Here is a 16251-nt window from a genome sequence, read left to right as displayed (position 1 = left end):
CTGAAGGCTGTTAAACAGAAGCTACTGAAGTTAGACATTTTTAAATCAGCTTGTCAAGATAAGTTGCATCCAAGACTTTTAATCAAGCTCACTGGACCATTAATGTTGATTTTTCAGTAAGTCATGGAGCACTGTGGAAGTTCCAGAAGACTTGAAGAAAGCTAATGTTATGCCAATTTTTTAAAAAGATAAACAGGATGACCTAAGTAATTATAGGCCTGTCAGCCTCCAGTCAATACCAGGCAAGATTATGGAGTGGCTGATACGGGACTTGATTAATGCAGATTGACATGCATTTATGAAAAATAGATCCTATCAAACTAACTTGATATCTTTTTTGATGGGATTACAAGTTTGGTTGTTAAAGGTAATAGTGTTGATGTAATATACTTAAATATCTCTGACATTTGATGTAGTATCAAAGACATTTTGATTAGAAATAAAATTATATAAAATTAAAGTGACATTAAATGGATTAAAAACTGGCTGATAGGTCTCAAAATGTAAGTGTAAATGGGGAATGGTCATTGAGCAGGTGTGTTTCCAATGGGGTCCTGCAAGGATCAGTTTTTGGTCTTTTGCTATTTAACATTTCTTATGAATGACCTGTAAGAAAACAAAATCATCACTGATAAAGTTTGCAAATGACACACAATTTGTGAGGATTGGTAAATAAGAGGAGGATAGGTCACTGATTCAGAGCAAACTGGATTGTGTGGTAAACTGGGCGCTAGCAAATGTGTTTTAATACAGCTAAATGTAAAAACAAAGAATGTAGGCCATGGGGATAGAGTCCCATGGGGGACTGTATCCTGGGCAGTGGTGACTCTGAAAAAGATGGTGGGGGTTGTGATAGATAGTCAGCTGAACATGAGCTCCTAATGTGATTCTGTGGTCAAAAGAGCTAATGCAATCCAGGGATGCATAAACGGGAATCTCGGGTAGGAGTAGAGAGGTTATTTTACTTCTGTATTTGGCACTGGTGTGACCATTTCTAGTGCCCACAATTTAAGAAGGACATTGATTGATTGGAGAGGGTTAAGAGAAGAGCAACAAGAATGCTTAAAGGATTAGAAAACCTACCTTACAGTAATACTCAGAGCTCAATGTATTTAGTTTAACAAAGAGATGGTTAATGGGTGACAGTAAGTATCTGCATGAGGAACAATTATTTAATAATGAGCTCTTCAGTCTAGTAGAGTATAACTTGATCCAATCGTAAGTTGAATCTAGACAAATTCAGACTGGACATAAGGTGTAAATTAAAAATAAGGTCAATTAATCATTGGACCAAATTACCAAGAGTTGTGGTGGATTCTCCACCGCTGACTATTTTTAAATCAAGATGAGATGTTTTCTAAAAGATCTGCTCTAGGAATAATTTTGGAGAAGTGCTATGTCCTGTGCTATACAGGAGGTCAGACTTGACTACAGAGGTCCCTTCTGCCCTTGAAATCTATGAATCTAAACATTTCTGGCTGGCAGATTCCTTCTGTTACTACAACTGCAAGTGGCAATCAGTATGACACTGGAGCCCCGTGTTATGTTGTGTCTAGGGCCCTAGATTGTCAATCTTGCCCTGGACCTGTTAGGGATTAAACCTGGTACCCATTGTACCTTTTAAAGTTTACTCCATAGAACAGGCACATTTAGCTCATGTATTGCAAGGAAAGTTTTAACATGCAGTCCTGAACCTAGTTGAGAATGGGTTGTTGGAAAGAAACATTTGGGAAAGGGGTTTAGGTGTGTGGTGCATCTTACTCATATCCTTGTGGTGTGGCAGCCTGATTTCTCAAGGAAAGGCTACTATGTAGTGCAGATTTGTAGTGACAGGCTGGTATACTCTGACCTGATAAGCATTACTTCATTTGTTCATACTTCTCTCAGTTAGCTGTCTTCAGTTATTAAACCAAAAGTCCTGCTAATGCATTAACTAATGTAACCTGACAGACCCTTCCTGCCCCTGGGAATCTTGATGTATAGTAGTGGCACTGAAGCATTCTTTAGCATCTCCTGTTTTACACTAACGTATAGTAAAGGAGCATGCTGAACTCTGCTTTGTTCCTCAGCCTGGCCTGTGCTACTGCAGCTGCTGTCTTGCTGCCTATGCTGCAGGCATTGTTGGTGCTGGAATTTGCATGCTGCCTTCACTTTCATTTTTTTCTGCTACAGTGCAGCTCATTAACATCTTAGATCTATAAGCTTTGCAATGAGAAAATAGAACCTGATATTTTATGCAGGCTTTCTAAAATTAGTCTGTCCTCATGTGCACTCACATGACACTGGTAAGGAATCCAACCATCCTGAGTGATACAGAGCCAGCATTCCAGGCTGCCACTAACTTGTGGGCTCAAAGGCGAATCAACAGGAATCTTCAAACACTAAAAATTTGGCAAGCCACCTCCCCCGTGCTATCTCCGAATAGCCTAATCTCTGTTGTGGCAGCAAAGCTGAAGAACCTGGGTAAAATGCCACAACAAATTAGTTTGTGCTAAGTATCTTTCAGTTGTTTGATAGGGCTGTATAAACTGAAGAGTCACATGTTGAATCAAATAATTTCCCCCATGTCATAGAAACCTACAAATTTGATATTAAAAGACCTTTTTGATCTAGAGCTTATGAAGAATCAGCTTCTAATTGCTACTTGGCTGAATATTGGACCTAATTCTAACTTTTCTTCAGTCAAATAGCTTTTCGTTTACCTGTTTGCTGCTAAATAGTTAGGCACTGCTCCTCCCAACAGTCCCTGCAGCATGGATAGCATGGTTGAGGCTTCAATTCCACTGAATGAGATGGAAAAGACAATATTCTAATGCATCTGCACAAAGAGGTAGAGTTAAGATTACATCTGCAAACTAAATTCTGGCATTTTGTAATTTTTGAATGCTTGACTTCGCGGCCTTAATATTGTTTAACTTGTTTTTGTATGTATTTGAGAGATTATAGAGATACCTATATAAATGTTTATCAAAACTGTCTATTGTCTGCAGTGTGTTTCATAAAATGTAACAAATTAACACAATATACGCATAAAGTATCCCATGGAGTGTTCTGTATGAGGATGACTACCTTTTGGGTTTTACTGCCAACACACTGGGACAATAGTCAGAAATAATGGATGTGATACTCCTTTACTGACCTGTCTGTTTTTTGTCATTAGCTGAGTAACTTTCCCAATTGGCCTTAGGGTAACCAGATAGCAAGTGTGAAAAATTGGGACAAAGGTGGAATATCAGGACTGTCCCTATAAAATTGAGACACCTGGTCAAGCTAGTTGGCCTACAGTTAGACATTTGGTATGCCTTCATGGCGCATCTAATCTGCAATACCTCTTGTCAGTATTGGACTAAAATACAATACAACCTATATTTCTGAAGCTCTTTCTAGAATGGTTTAAAAATCTCAAATAATGGGGCTCCTGACACTTCTTGGGGAGAGAGAGTGATAGATCTCACAGCTAAAATGTTTCCTGATAAGCAGCCTAGTGTTACCATTTTGAAACTTCATCCCTTTGCTTTTTGTTGCATTCCTTGCACTACTCTAACCAGTCCCTCTTATTCTTCCACTAGTCATCATCACCAGCTATGTTCATGCTGGATAGCACCCTAGTGGAGCTGAGCACATTTCCACAAATACTTGGTTGAACTCTACTGTGTTCACTTTCCGCCAATATTCAAATGATTGTTTTATTGATGTGAATGTTTTGTGGAAGACACACTTCAAAGTTGAGTGCATGAGTGTTCTTAGGTAAATGTACTTTTTTTTAATATGTACTTGAATGGCTTGCATATCATACAGCCAGAGAACAGAATCCATACTGTGTGCCTGGTCTGACTCAATTGCAACTAATCAACACAGCTGGAACATCAGATTGTTAAAGTTTTTCATTCTGTAGGTTGATAGTAAATATTTTCACAAACAAATAATTGTGACAGACCCAGACCAGTGGGGTACAGGAGTCTGGTAGAGGGCAAATATACTGGTCACTGGATGAGTAGTTTTCTGTTCCCTGAGTGACCAGAGCAGGGGCTGCACTAGAGTAATCAGGAACCTGCTAGAACCAGTTAAGGCAGGCAGGCTAATTAGGACACCTGGAGCCAATTAAGAAGAAGCTGCTAGAATCAATTAAGGCAGGCTAATCAGGGCACCTGGGTTTTAAAAGGAGCTCACTTCAGTTTGTGGTGGGAGTGTGAGGAGCTGGGAGCAAGAGGCGCAAGGAGCTGAGAGTGAGAGGGTGTGCTGCTGGAGGACTGAGGAGCACAGGCGTTATCAGACACCAGGAGGAAGGTCCTGTGGTGAGAATAAGGAAGGTGTTTGGAAGAGGCCATAGGGAAGTAGCCCAGGGAGTTGTAGCTGTCATGCAGCTGTTACAGGAGGCACTATAGACAGCTGCAGTCCACAGGGCCCTGGGCTGGAACCCGGAGTAGAGGGCGGGCCCGGGTTCCCCCCAAACCTCCCAATTGACCTGGACTGTGGGTTCTTCCAGAGGGAAAGGTCTCTGGGCTGTTCCCCAACCCACATGGTGAATCTCTGAGACAGGAAAATCCGCCAATAAGCGCAGGACCCACCAAGGTAGAGGAGGAACTTTGTCACATAATATTTTGTTTTAAATAAATCTGAGGAAACCAGAACTGCTTTATTAGCAATGAAAGATGCTAAAGTATCAAATTATTCATTACAAATCAGTGAGCTCTAACTCCACCAATTGCCTGCAGTAAGAACTTCTATCTCCAGAACTTACTCTCGGGATCTTTACTCCCCACCCCTTGTTCCTACCAAATGGACAAGCACTAGTGGATTTTTTATTTCCCATGGAGTTGCCTCTATAGCTGCCTCTGTCTTCAGTGGCTATGACTGCAGGGGCACCAGTATGTGCTGTTCCCCTAGTACGTGAGTCAAGTCAGCTTCTCACCCCCCTCTCAGGGAAAATAGTCCCACTGAATGGAGGTGATCTCATGAAGGCTTTTTTTCTCAATGCAGAGATTACTGGAAATGAGCCTCACACACACATACACCTCTATTCCCTTGGGCCTGAGTACCATGGCACCTCCTTCCAGCAGCAGCATTGTCTCATTGTAGATACAACCTAAACTGGCTTCTCCCATCAGCAAAAGTAATCCTCCTCCCTGAGAGGTGGTTGCTAGGTTGACAGAAGAACTCTGTCTACACACGGATGTAAGTGATCTTAAAAATGCCACTCAGGTGGTGGATTTTTCACACCTTACATAAACTTCTTCAAAGCTTGTGGGTCACCAAGGAGTCACCGAGAGAGGAAGGCAGAGAAGAGACCTGGCAGTTCATAACCACCAGAGGCAGGAGGTCATGGCAGCATTTTATGTAGCAGAGTGTGGCCACCAGAGAAAAGAGGACTGGGAGGAATTCCACACAGTTAAAAGTTTCCAATGGATACCAGGTGCTCAATGTGCAAACTTTGGAAGATAACTCTCAAGATCGAGCAGGTCTAAGGGAACAGAGATGTACGGAACACACATGTCTATGGTAGCTCAGCCCAACCTGTAAGAAAATCATGCTTACCCACAGAGTTCTCAACTGTCCATGGAAAACAAACTATCCTTGTTGGAGATTCAATACGCAGAAGAACCAAACCAACGTTCTGTAAGGGACACGTGGACAACAAGACAGTGTGCTTCCTTCCTGGAGCCAAGACATGAGACATCACTCTAAAATTGCATCAACTTCTGCAGTCAACAGGCAAGGATCCACTGGTGATGGTTCATACTGGCACTAATGACACTGCATCACGGGATATCTCACAGATAGTAGATGATTTCGGGGAACTCAAAAGCATGCTAAAGAAGAAGAATGTCCAAGCAATCTTCTATGAGACCCTTTCTGTCCCATGAACAAAGGAAGATAGAAGATTCTGGAAGTGAACCACTGGCTAGGTAAGAGGTGGAGGGTTTTGGTTTTGTGGAACACTGGTCACCTTCCTTGGGGAGAGGGGCTTGTATATTTTGGATGGCCTCCACCTCAGTAGAAGGTGGGGACCAATCTCCTTGGGGACAGTCTAGCTAGAATAGTGAGAAGGAGGCTAAATGAATAGCAAAAGGGGAGGGTAAAAAGAGGGAAGACAAGAGTGCTCAGCACAAAATTGAGATGTTGAGAAGAAAATCAAGGAACCAAAGGACGTGAAGAGAAGAAATACTTTAATTGCTTATACACCACTGCTTGGAGCCTCGGTAACAAGAATAATTGGAATTGCTCATTTATGAGCATAAATTTGATCTTGTTATTACTGAAACCTGATGGGATGATTCACCTGACTGGAATGTTAGAATCAATGGTTATAATCTATTTAGAAAGAAACGAGTGAGCAAAAGGGATGGGGGAGTGACACTGTCAAAAAAGACATGACCTGTTTCTAAGCCACTGATAACTGACAAGAAAATGATCTTGAATGCTTATGGATCAATGTCCTAACATATAAAGCATAAGACGGGGTATCAGTTGGTGTCTGCTACAGACCACCCAATCACACTGGGGAATGCGTTATGTTCCTATCTATAATGTGTAGGAAGAAAAGCTGTGTGATCATGAGGGACTTCAATTTGGGTGACACATGCTGGAGGTCTCATGCTGCCAGCATTAAAACATCCTTGGAATTTCTAACGTTATCGATGACAATTTCTTTACTCAAAGAGTTTCAGCTTACGCAGGGGGATTCTTTATTAGACTTGTCCTATCAGATAAAGGAACTGATCACAGAACTAAAAATTAATTGTAGCTTAGGTGCAAGAGATAATGACTTGATCACATTTATAATGTGCAAGCAGAATAAAATCCCCTCCTCCCCCAGTAATAGATATATACTTGGTGCTTTAATAGGGCCAATTTCACAAAGCTGAAATTAACTATGAGCCAGATCAAGTGGGAGGAAGTATTTAATCAGAAAAATGTGAATGATAATTGGTGATCATTTAAGAACACCTTACTAGATGTCCAAAAAGCCACAATTAAGGAAGAGGGCTGTGCTGATTAAAAAACTGACCTGGTTTAGAGGAGGGGGAGTGAAGACATATGTATAATTATATAAACAAATGGAAGAAAGGAGAAATTGATAGTAATGAATATATATATATATATCAGAAGTTAGGAATTGTAGTAAGTTGAAAAGAGAAGCAAAGGGACACAAGGAAAATCAGTAGCATTAAGAACAATGAGGAGTTTTAAAAATATATTAGGAACAAAAAGAATCCTGACAACAGTATTGGTCCATTACTAGATAGAAATGGTAGAATTATCAATAATGTAGAAAAGACAGCCATGTTCAATAAATATTGTTCAGTGTTTGGGGGAAAACAGATGATATAGTCTCATCATCTGGTGGTAATAACATTGTTTCCTTTCACTAGTATCTCCGGAGGATGTTAAACTGAAGCTACTGAAGTTAGACATTTTTTTAAATCAGCAGATTAAAATAACTTGCATGCAAGAGCTGGCTGAGGAGCTTGCTGAACCATTAATATTGATTTTCAATAGGTTTCAGAGCATTGTGGAAGTTCCAGAAGACTGGAAGAAAGCTAATATTGTGCCAGATTTTAAAACGGGTAAGCAGGATGACCAGGGTAATTACAGGGCTGTCAGCCTGACATCAGTCCCGAGTAAGAGAATGGATTGGCTGATATGGGACTCAATTAATAAAGAATTAAAGGAGGGTAATGTAATTAATGCAAATCAATGGGTTTATAGAAAATAGATCCTGTCAAACTAACTTGACACTTTTGTCAACCAAACTTTGTTTCATACAAAAAATAGTGTTGACATAACATTTGACTTGGCACTGCACAACATTTTGCTTAAACTAGAACATATAAAAGTAAGATGGCACACATTAAATGGATTAAAAACTGGCTAATTGATAGGTCTCAAAATGTAAATGTGTACAGGGAATGGCGATTGAGTGGGTGTGTTTCTGGCAGGTTCCCACCACGATTGGTTCTTGGCCGAGTGATAGACTCAAGGAGCTTGTCAAGGTTCCTTCCCCACTCTGAACTTTAGAGTACAGATATGGGGACCTGCATGTGAACCTCTAAACTGAATTACCAGCTTAGATCTGGTTTTGCTGCCACCACTCCCAAATACTAACTCCCTTCCCTGGGTAGCCTTGAGAGACTTCTCCACCAATTTCCTGGTGAACACCGATCCAAACCCTTGGATCTTAAAACAAGGAGAAATTAACCATTCCCTCTCCTTTCCCCCACCAATTCCCAGTGAGTCCAGATCCAATCCCCTTGGATCTTAAAACAAGGAAAAATCAATCAGGTTCTTAAAAAGAAGGCTTTTAAGTAAAGAAAGAAAGGTAAAAAAAATCATCTCTGTAAAATCAGGATGGAAAATAACTTTACAAGGTAATCAGATTCAAAGAGCCCAGAGGAACCCCCTCTAGCCTTAAGTTCAAAGTTACAGCAAACAGAGGTAAACCCTCTAGCAAAAGGTACATTTACAAGTTGAGAAAACAAAGATAAACCTAACACGCCTTGCCTGGCTGTTACTTACAAGTTTGAAATATGAGAGACTTGTTCAGGAGATTTGGAGAGCATGGTTTGATGTCTGGTCCCTCTTAGTCCCAAGAGCGAACAACCCCCAAAACAAAGAGCACAAACAAAAGCCTTCCCCCCCACCAAGATTTGAAAGTATCTTGTCCCCTTATTGGTCCTTTGGGTCAGGTGTCAGCCAGGTTACCTGAGCTTCTTAACCCTTTACAGGTAAAAGGATTTTGGTGTCTCTGGCCAGGAGAGATTTTATAGTATTGTACACAGGAGGGCTGTTACCCTTCCCTTTATAGTTATGACAGAGCTCAATCTATTTAATTTAACAAAGAGAAGGTTAAGGAGTGGCTTGATTACAATGTATAAGTACCTACATGGGGAAGAAATTATGTTCTCGTCAGTGTAGCAGAGAATGGTATAACATGATTAAGGTTAAGATTTTATCACGGCTATTTTTAGTAAAATTCACAGACAGGCCGTGGGCAATAAAAATTAATGGAAGCCCGCAACCTGTCTGTGACTTTTACTAAAAATAATGGTGGGGGTCTGATAGGAGGTGGAGAACCTGAGCCCTGCTGCAGGAGGGGGGGCGTCCAGCACCTGCCGCAATGGCAGTGGCTGACAGCTCCATGGCCCCCGCCACAGACACAGTGGCTCAGACCTCTGGGTGCCCCCGTGGCGGCCGACAGCTCCAGGTGCCCATGGCAGCTGATGACTTCAGGGCCCCCTTCTGCTTGCAGTGACTGAGAGCTCCAGGGCCTCCAGCGGCTGACAATAAATTGTCTAGGTGGACCCTTTGGTCTCCTCTGGGATGACAGTTATGCTTCCATGGAAGTCTGTGCTCAGACCAAAATAGCCTGATGCAGTATGTTGGGGAGAGTCTGGGAAGCTTTTTATAAACACAAGCTTCCATGTGTTTCCAGTTGCATATTGGTAGCAGGTATGCATGTCAGACTTAAAAATGGCAAGCACACTAACATTTTAAACTAGGATGTTTGAAAACTGTTTCTGCTTCACTTACAAGATAGCGCAGGGGTGGCCAACCTGTGGCTCCGGAGCCACATGCGTCTCTTCAGAAGTTAATATGCGGCTCCTTGTATAGGCACCGACTCCGGGGCTGGAGCTACAGGTGCCAACTTTCCAATGTGCCGGGGGGTGCTCACTGCTCAACCCCTGGCTCTGCCACTGGCCCAGCCCCCTCCCCTGAGCCTGCTGTGCCCTCGCTCCTCCTCCTCCCCCTCCTGCACACCACAAAACAGCTGATCAGGAGGTGCGAAGAGGGAGGGGGGTCGCTGATTGGCAGGGCTGCTGGTGGGCAGGAGGCGTGGCGGGGGGATCTGCTGGGGAGCTGCTGATGTATTACTGTGGCTCTTTGGCAACGTACATTGGTAAATTCTGGCTCCTTCTCAGGCTCAGGTTGGCCACTCCTGAGATAGCGCCTGGGATCGGATTCTGTATTTCTGCTCAGACTTTGACAAGGAAAGAAAGAGTAATATTTAGGCCTGCACATGCACTAGGTCACTATTTTGAAATCAGAAATAAGTATCTAGTTACCAAGTCTTTCCCTTTAATTGGGATGTGTCTACATTACTTATTTGATGCCATTTATGATTTAAGCGTCTACCTAAGATTTTGCCTAACGACCCCAACCACCTCCAGCTCAGCCCTTTCCAAGAAAACAAGTGAACCTTGCAGCGGGTCCTGAATGTCAACAGGTTTCTGCTGATTTGGGCAAGGGCTACGTATGGGTCAATTTGCAGGTTCAGGGCCCTGCATGAAAAACACCTTGACCAAACTATACGCTCTTTTAAACCACCTGTATCATAACTCAGGCACGTCTGATTGCAGCTGAAGCAGAGACCCGTGGGTGAGAAATGCCTGTTTTATGAGCAGTTGGCCTTAGTGCGGACAGGATCTGAACTGTCTGGTTACAGTTGAAGGCAGTGGGCTACAGGAGGAGCTCAGGGATTCCATTTAGAAGCTGGATATTGTCTGTGCAATGATGTTAGTTATTTCCCACCTGCTGAGGCAAGGCTAACCACATGGTCATCTAAAATCAATATGTATTATCTCTCTCATTCAAAAGAGGATATGGGATCGTTCTGAGCGAGTTTCCATCAATATCTCAGAAGTGTCTGAGGCTAATGTGATGTTGGCCATTAGAATCGGTTTTACTATATTCACGATGCCTGCTTTAATGAAGGCTTCCTCTTTCCTTTGTTTTCTTCTTTGTAGGATGAGTGGCTGGATGTTGTTTTGGGTTCCTGGTTTCATGAGGTGGTGAGGCTCATTCAATTTAGCCTCACCTCTGTGATTTTGGTATCAAAATAGGGAATGTAACACAGTGTCTTCTATGCAGAGTCCCTCAAACCCAGAAAAGGCTGTTCCGCTTGCATTAGAACTACACCTCTACCCCGATATAACGCGACCTGATATAAGGCGGGTTCGCATACAAGTCGGTAAAGCTCTGACACGCTGCTCTGAGCAGCGTGTTAAGGGTGCCGAGCCAGACCAGGGCCGAGGGGTTGGATGAGGGGCAGAGGGTCTCGGGGGTGGTCAGGGGCTCTCCCCCCCCCCAGGGTCTGGGAGGCAGGAGCTGTGGGGGGCACTTTTGGGGGCCCCGCAGTCCCAGAGTGGCCCTGGGGATTAGCAGGGGGCCGGGAGCAGCCCACTCTGCTTCCCTCGCCCCAGCCATGTCGCTCGGGGGAGGAGGCTTGGGGGAAGGGATCCCCCCCCGCACTCACCGGCAGCAGCGGAAGTGGAGCAGCCTGGCCCCAGCCCGCTCCACTCTGCCACCTCCCAGCCACGGCACTCTGCTTCCCGCCGCAGGTGAGTATGGGGGCCGTCCTGTCCCCAACCTCCCCGCACTCACCTGCAGCGGGAAGCGGAGCGCTGCGGCTGGGAGCTGGCAGAGTGGAGCGGGCTGGGGCCGCGTCACTCCGCTTCCCACTGCAGGTGAGTGCGGGGGGGGCGTCCTTTCCCCAACCTCCCCGCACTCACCGGCGGCGGGAAGCGGAGCGCCGCGGCTGGGAGGTGGCAGAGTGGAGCGGGCTGGGGCCGGGCTGCTCCGCTTCCCGCCGCTGCCGGTGAGTGCCTGTCAGGGAGTGGGGTGTGTGGATAGGGGTCGGAGCAGTCAGGGGACAGGGAGCAGAGGGGTTGGGTAGGGGGTGGGATCCTGGGGGTGATTAGGGACGGAGGTCTCTAGAGGGGGCGGTCAGGGAACAAGGAACAGGGAGGACCAAAGCAAGTTTGATAGAACGCAGTCTCACCTATAACACGGTGAGATTTTTTGTCTCCTGAGGACCGCGTTATATCGGGGTAGAGGTGTACTTATATCATGGAACCATATCAGTACAAAACTGGCAAACAGAACTAATATTTCCAAATCTTCAGTGATGTTTGCAAGTCTCCATTCCTGATTTCTAGACATTGTTTTAAATGTCTTGGAATATTTTTACTCCTACAACGCGATATTTTATGTGCAACTACTATGTTTTCATTTAGCAGATTATCTGAATAGCCCATATATCAGCATTAAGAAGTTTACCCTTTCCAAGATTCTATATTTGTATTCCATGCTTCTGATTGCAACCACAATCAATGTATGAATTTTTTAAATTGTAAATCAAGGATTTTTCCTGGCAAAAAAGGCATCGTGCCTGAACATCTGCCACCCTGTAGAATGTGAAAGCTACAGGTCCCTTTCTTTTCCTAAGCTCAAGAACTATTCTCAGTTACTTTAAGAGCCTTCTTAAATTGGTACTCCTCTACCCCGATATAATGCTGTCCTCGGGAGCCAAAAAATCTTACCGCATTATAGGTGAAACCGCGTTATATCGAACTTGCTTTGATCCACCGGAGCGTGCAGCCCCCCTCCCCCCCAAAGCGCTGCTTTACCGCACTATATCCGAATTCGTGTTATATTGGGGTAGAGGTGTATTTTTAAATAAAGAAAAGCCAGCTTCCTGCAGTGGGCACTTGGATTGGCATAGAAGAGCAAAGGTACTCAGATAGTATAGTGATGGGCACCATCTAAGTACCTATATCAATGGTTTAACTTTTCCTGTTTACAGTGAATTTTAATGGATGTGCCAAGCCCCATTCTGTGCAAATTAGAAGTACAGTCTTCTGCATGAGTGGTGCTCTTAAAAATTCTAACAGCTATGCCTCCAGAACTTGTCAGGATTTTATAAAACAACAATATACATATGTGATACCTCTTTATTTAACAGTATATTCAGATCTCTACACCATATACAATATGTCAAGAGGTCTTTAAACCATGATTTGAGGACTTCAATAATTCAGACATAGGTTAGGGGTTTGTTACAGGAGTGGGTGGGTGAGATTCTGTGGCCTGCGTTGTTCAGGAGGTCAGACTAGATGATCATAATGGTCCCTTCTGACCTTAAAGTCTATGAGTCTAAATGTTCCATTTTCCAGTACCTATAGATGAAATATGCCACACACAAATCAAGGTTTGAATAATTTTCAGGCTACTGAAGATGAAAAATGACCCTGCAAAAGGAATTGTGGCCAAAAAAACAAAGCATTTTCAAAACTCCCCAAAATGCAAGAAATACAAATATTAAGAAAGCAGGAGAGAGATCTTGTGACAGAATTTTACTAGAAAACGTGTTTTAATTATTTTAAATTCTTATTGTATCAAAAGACAAACTTAAAATAGCCTTTCATATGTCTTAGCAAACCAGAATTCATTTTTAAGCTCATTTAACTAGAAAACTGTAACCTCGCTGCATCTTTGATTTCTTTCTCAAAGGAAAAATTGCTTAACTAATACTAACCCATTAGATATTTGTTATGCTTTTGATGTGCATGGTACTTTGCTGACAGCACCAGGTCTATGCCCCAAAGAGCTTGCATTCTAAGGTAAACCATGACATATCAAGGAAGAGGATTTTTTTTTTTTAATGTCATCATAGTTCGGGACTATTTAGTAAAACTGGACGTGCACAAGTCCATGGGCCCGGATGCGCTGCAGCCGAGGGTGCTAAAGGAGTTGGCGGATGAGATTGCAGAGCCATTAGCCATTATTTTTGAAAACTCATGGCGATCGGGGGAGGTCCCAGATGACTGGAAAAAGGCTAATGTAGTGCCCATCTTTAAAAAAGGGAAGAAGGAGGATCCGGGGAACTACAGGCCAGTCAGCCTCACCTCAGTCCCTGGAAAAATCATGGAGCAGGTCCTCAAGGAATCAATTATGAAACACTTAGAGGAGAGGAAAGTGATCAGGAACAGTCAGCATGGATTCACCAAGGGCAAGTCATGCCTGACTAACCTAATTGCCTTCTATGATGAGATAACCGGCTCTGTGGATGAGGGGAAAGCAGTGGATGTGTTATTCCTTGACTTTAGCAAAGCTTTTGATACGGTCTCCCACAGTATTCTTGCCGCCAAGTTAAAGAAGTATGGGCTGGATGAATGGACTGTAAGGTGGATAGAAAGCTGGCTAGATCGTCGGGCTCAACGGGTAGTGATCAATGGCTCCATGTCTAGTTGGCAGCCGGTTTCAAGCGGAGTGCCCCAAGGGTCGGTCCTGGGGCCGGTTTTGTTTAATATCTTTATTAATGATCTGGAGGATGGTGTGGACTGCACTCTCAGCAAGTTTGCAGATGACACTAAACTGGGAGGCGTGGTAGATACACTAGAGGTAGGGATCGGATACAGAGGGACCTAGACAAATTAGAGGATTGGGCCAAAAAAAACCTGATGAGGTTCAACAAGGACAAGTGCAGAGTCGTGCACTTAGGACGGAAGAATCCCATGCACTGCTACAGACTAGGGACCGAATGGCTGGGTAGCAGTTCTGCAGAAAAGGACCTAGGGGTCACAGTGGACGAGAAGCTGGATATGAGTCAACAGTGTGCTCTTGTTGCCAAGAAGGCTAACGGCATTTTGGGCTGTATAAGTAGGGGCATTGCCAGCAGATCGAGGAACGTGATCGTTCCCCTTTATTCGACATTGGTGAGGCCTCATCTGGAATACTGTGTCCAGTTTTGGGCCCCACACTACAAGAAGGATGTGGAAAAATTGGAAAGAGTCCAGCGGAGGGCAACAAAAATGATTAGGGGTCTGGAGCACATGACTTATGAGGAGAGGCTGAGGGAACTGGGATTGTTTAGTCTCCAGAAGAGAAGAAAGGGGGGATTTGAAAGCTGCTTTCAACTACCTGAGGGGGGGTTCCAGAGAGGATGGAGCTCGGCTGTTCTCAGTGGTGGCAGATGACAGAACAAGGAGCAATGGTCTCAAGTTGCAGTGGGGGAGGTCTAGGTTGGATATTAGGAAAAACTTTTTCACTAGGAGGGTGGTGAAGCACTGGAATGCGTTACCTAGGGAGGTGGTGGAGTCTCCTTCTTTGGAGGTTTTTAAGGCCCGGCTTGACAAAGCCCTGGCTGGGATGATTTAGTTGGGAATTGGTCCTGCTTTGAGCAGGGGGTTAGACTAGATGACCTCCTGAGGTCCCTTCCAACCCTGATATTCTATGATTCTATGATAGTTTATCTCAGAACATACTCTCGCCTCTTGGCCTGAGAAGTTAGCAGTATGTGGGGTCTTGCCAAGTTGTTTCTGTTAGGAAGAGAAATTGATGGTACAAGTCAGAATTTCTTTGATGCAAAGAATGTACACAGTTCTGTTTCTGTGTACACCAGAGGAACAAACAGCAGACCAGTTTCCTTGCTCACAAATTCCAAGCCTGCCTTACCAGCCAGTCTTGTGCCCCCAAGGAATTCTGTCTCTGTTTCCTCTCAGGGCCATGCTCATGCCTGTTTCTCTGGCTTTCTGGTTGCTTTCTATCTCTTCCACTCATGCAAATACAGCTGCAACCAGTCAGCGCCCCCTGCCTTTGCAATCAGTCCCCAAGGAAACTCCTCATTTGCCTTGAGTTCTGGCTAAAGCCTTCCCATGTGGCCCAGTGCCTTGGGCAGTGGTTTCAGCTATCTTACTCTGTAAAGGAGCTTAATTGCATTTCCATTTAGCCAGAATGAAGGTTGGCTAGCATGCCCATCAACTTTAATGATGTCTGTGATTGCGTGTAGATCAGACACGCTTGACTGCAGCCATTAATGTCTTCGAGCATAACAATATATAATCATTCATCTCTCTACAAAATATTTGTAAATATTATTGCATTATTTATTACAGGCTGTTTATCCTGCAAATGAGACTGTGTTCTCAGTGTACCACTATTTATTCTGCCTTGACTTACCTATAGTTGTCTTTTTTAATAGCTGAGATTGCATGCGGTTTTTTGGTGCTAATTATCCCCATAAGCTGGAAAGAAAGAATCCAGTGAAAAGTGGATGATAAAGTGCCATTTTCTTTTCAGAAAAGCCATGTCAAGTGGAGCAACTAGACCGAATCCTTCTGTCTGGGGTCTATAATGTGCGCAAAGGGAAGACGCAGTTGCACAAGTGGGCAGAACGCTTGGTCATTCTCTGTGGCACCTGCCTCATCATATCCTCCGTGAAGGATTGCCATACAGGAAAGATGCACATTCTGCCTCTTGTCGGAGGGAAGGTGAGGCTCTTGGGCCTAACTGATTCTTTGTTAGTTTCCTGTAGGTAAGATGTGAGAATGAAGGGGCCACCAGGAATTATGTTCCCTACAAGAAGTCAGTCTAGGCCTCTTTAGTGAGAATCTGTGTTAAGATGTTTGAATACATCTGCCTCGCTCCTTTCTGCTTATTTACTAGGCAATCTTTAGTTTAATAAAACAGTGA

At 43.9% G+C, this 16251-nt stretch overlaps 1 protein-coding gene across 2 annotated transcripts in view; it reads left to right on the top strand.

Moving 5' to 3' along the window:
- PHLPP2 (PH domain and leucine rich repeat protein phosphatase 2) overlaps positions 1–16251 on the top strand; it is a 137924-nt gene that overhangs the window by 42889 nt on the left and 78784 nt on the right. For both annotated transcript variants that reach the window (XM_065416592.1, XM_065416591.1), the window contains exon 3: positions 15859–16049. In XM_065416592.1, the coding sequence (XP_065272664.1) occupies positions 15859–16049 (191 nt within the window). The remainder of the gene's footprint in view (positions 1–15858; positions 16050–16251) is intronic.

The sequence above is a fragment of the Emys orbicularis genome, chromosome 14, assembly GCF_028017835.1.
Source record: "Emys orbicularis isolate rEmyOrb1 chromosome 14, rEmyOrb1.hap1, whole genome shotgun sequence".
NCBI lineage: Eukaryota > Metazoa > Chordata > Testudines > Emydidae > Emys > Emys orbicularis.
The sequence above is the reverse complement of the archived record's forward strand: the minus strand, read 5'-3'. Positions and strand labels throughout refer to the sequence as shown.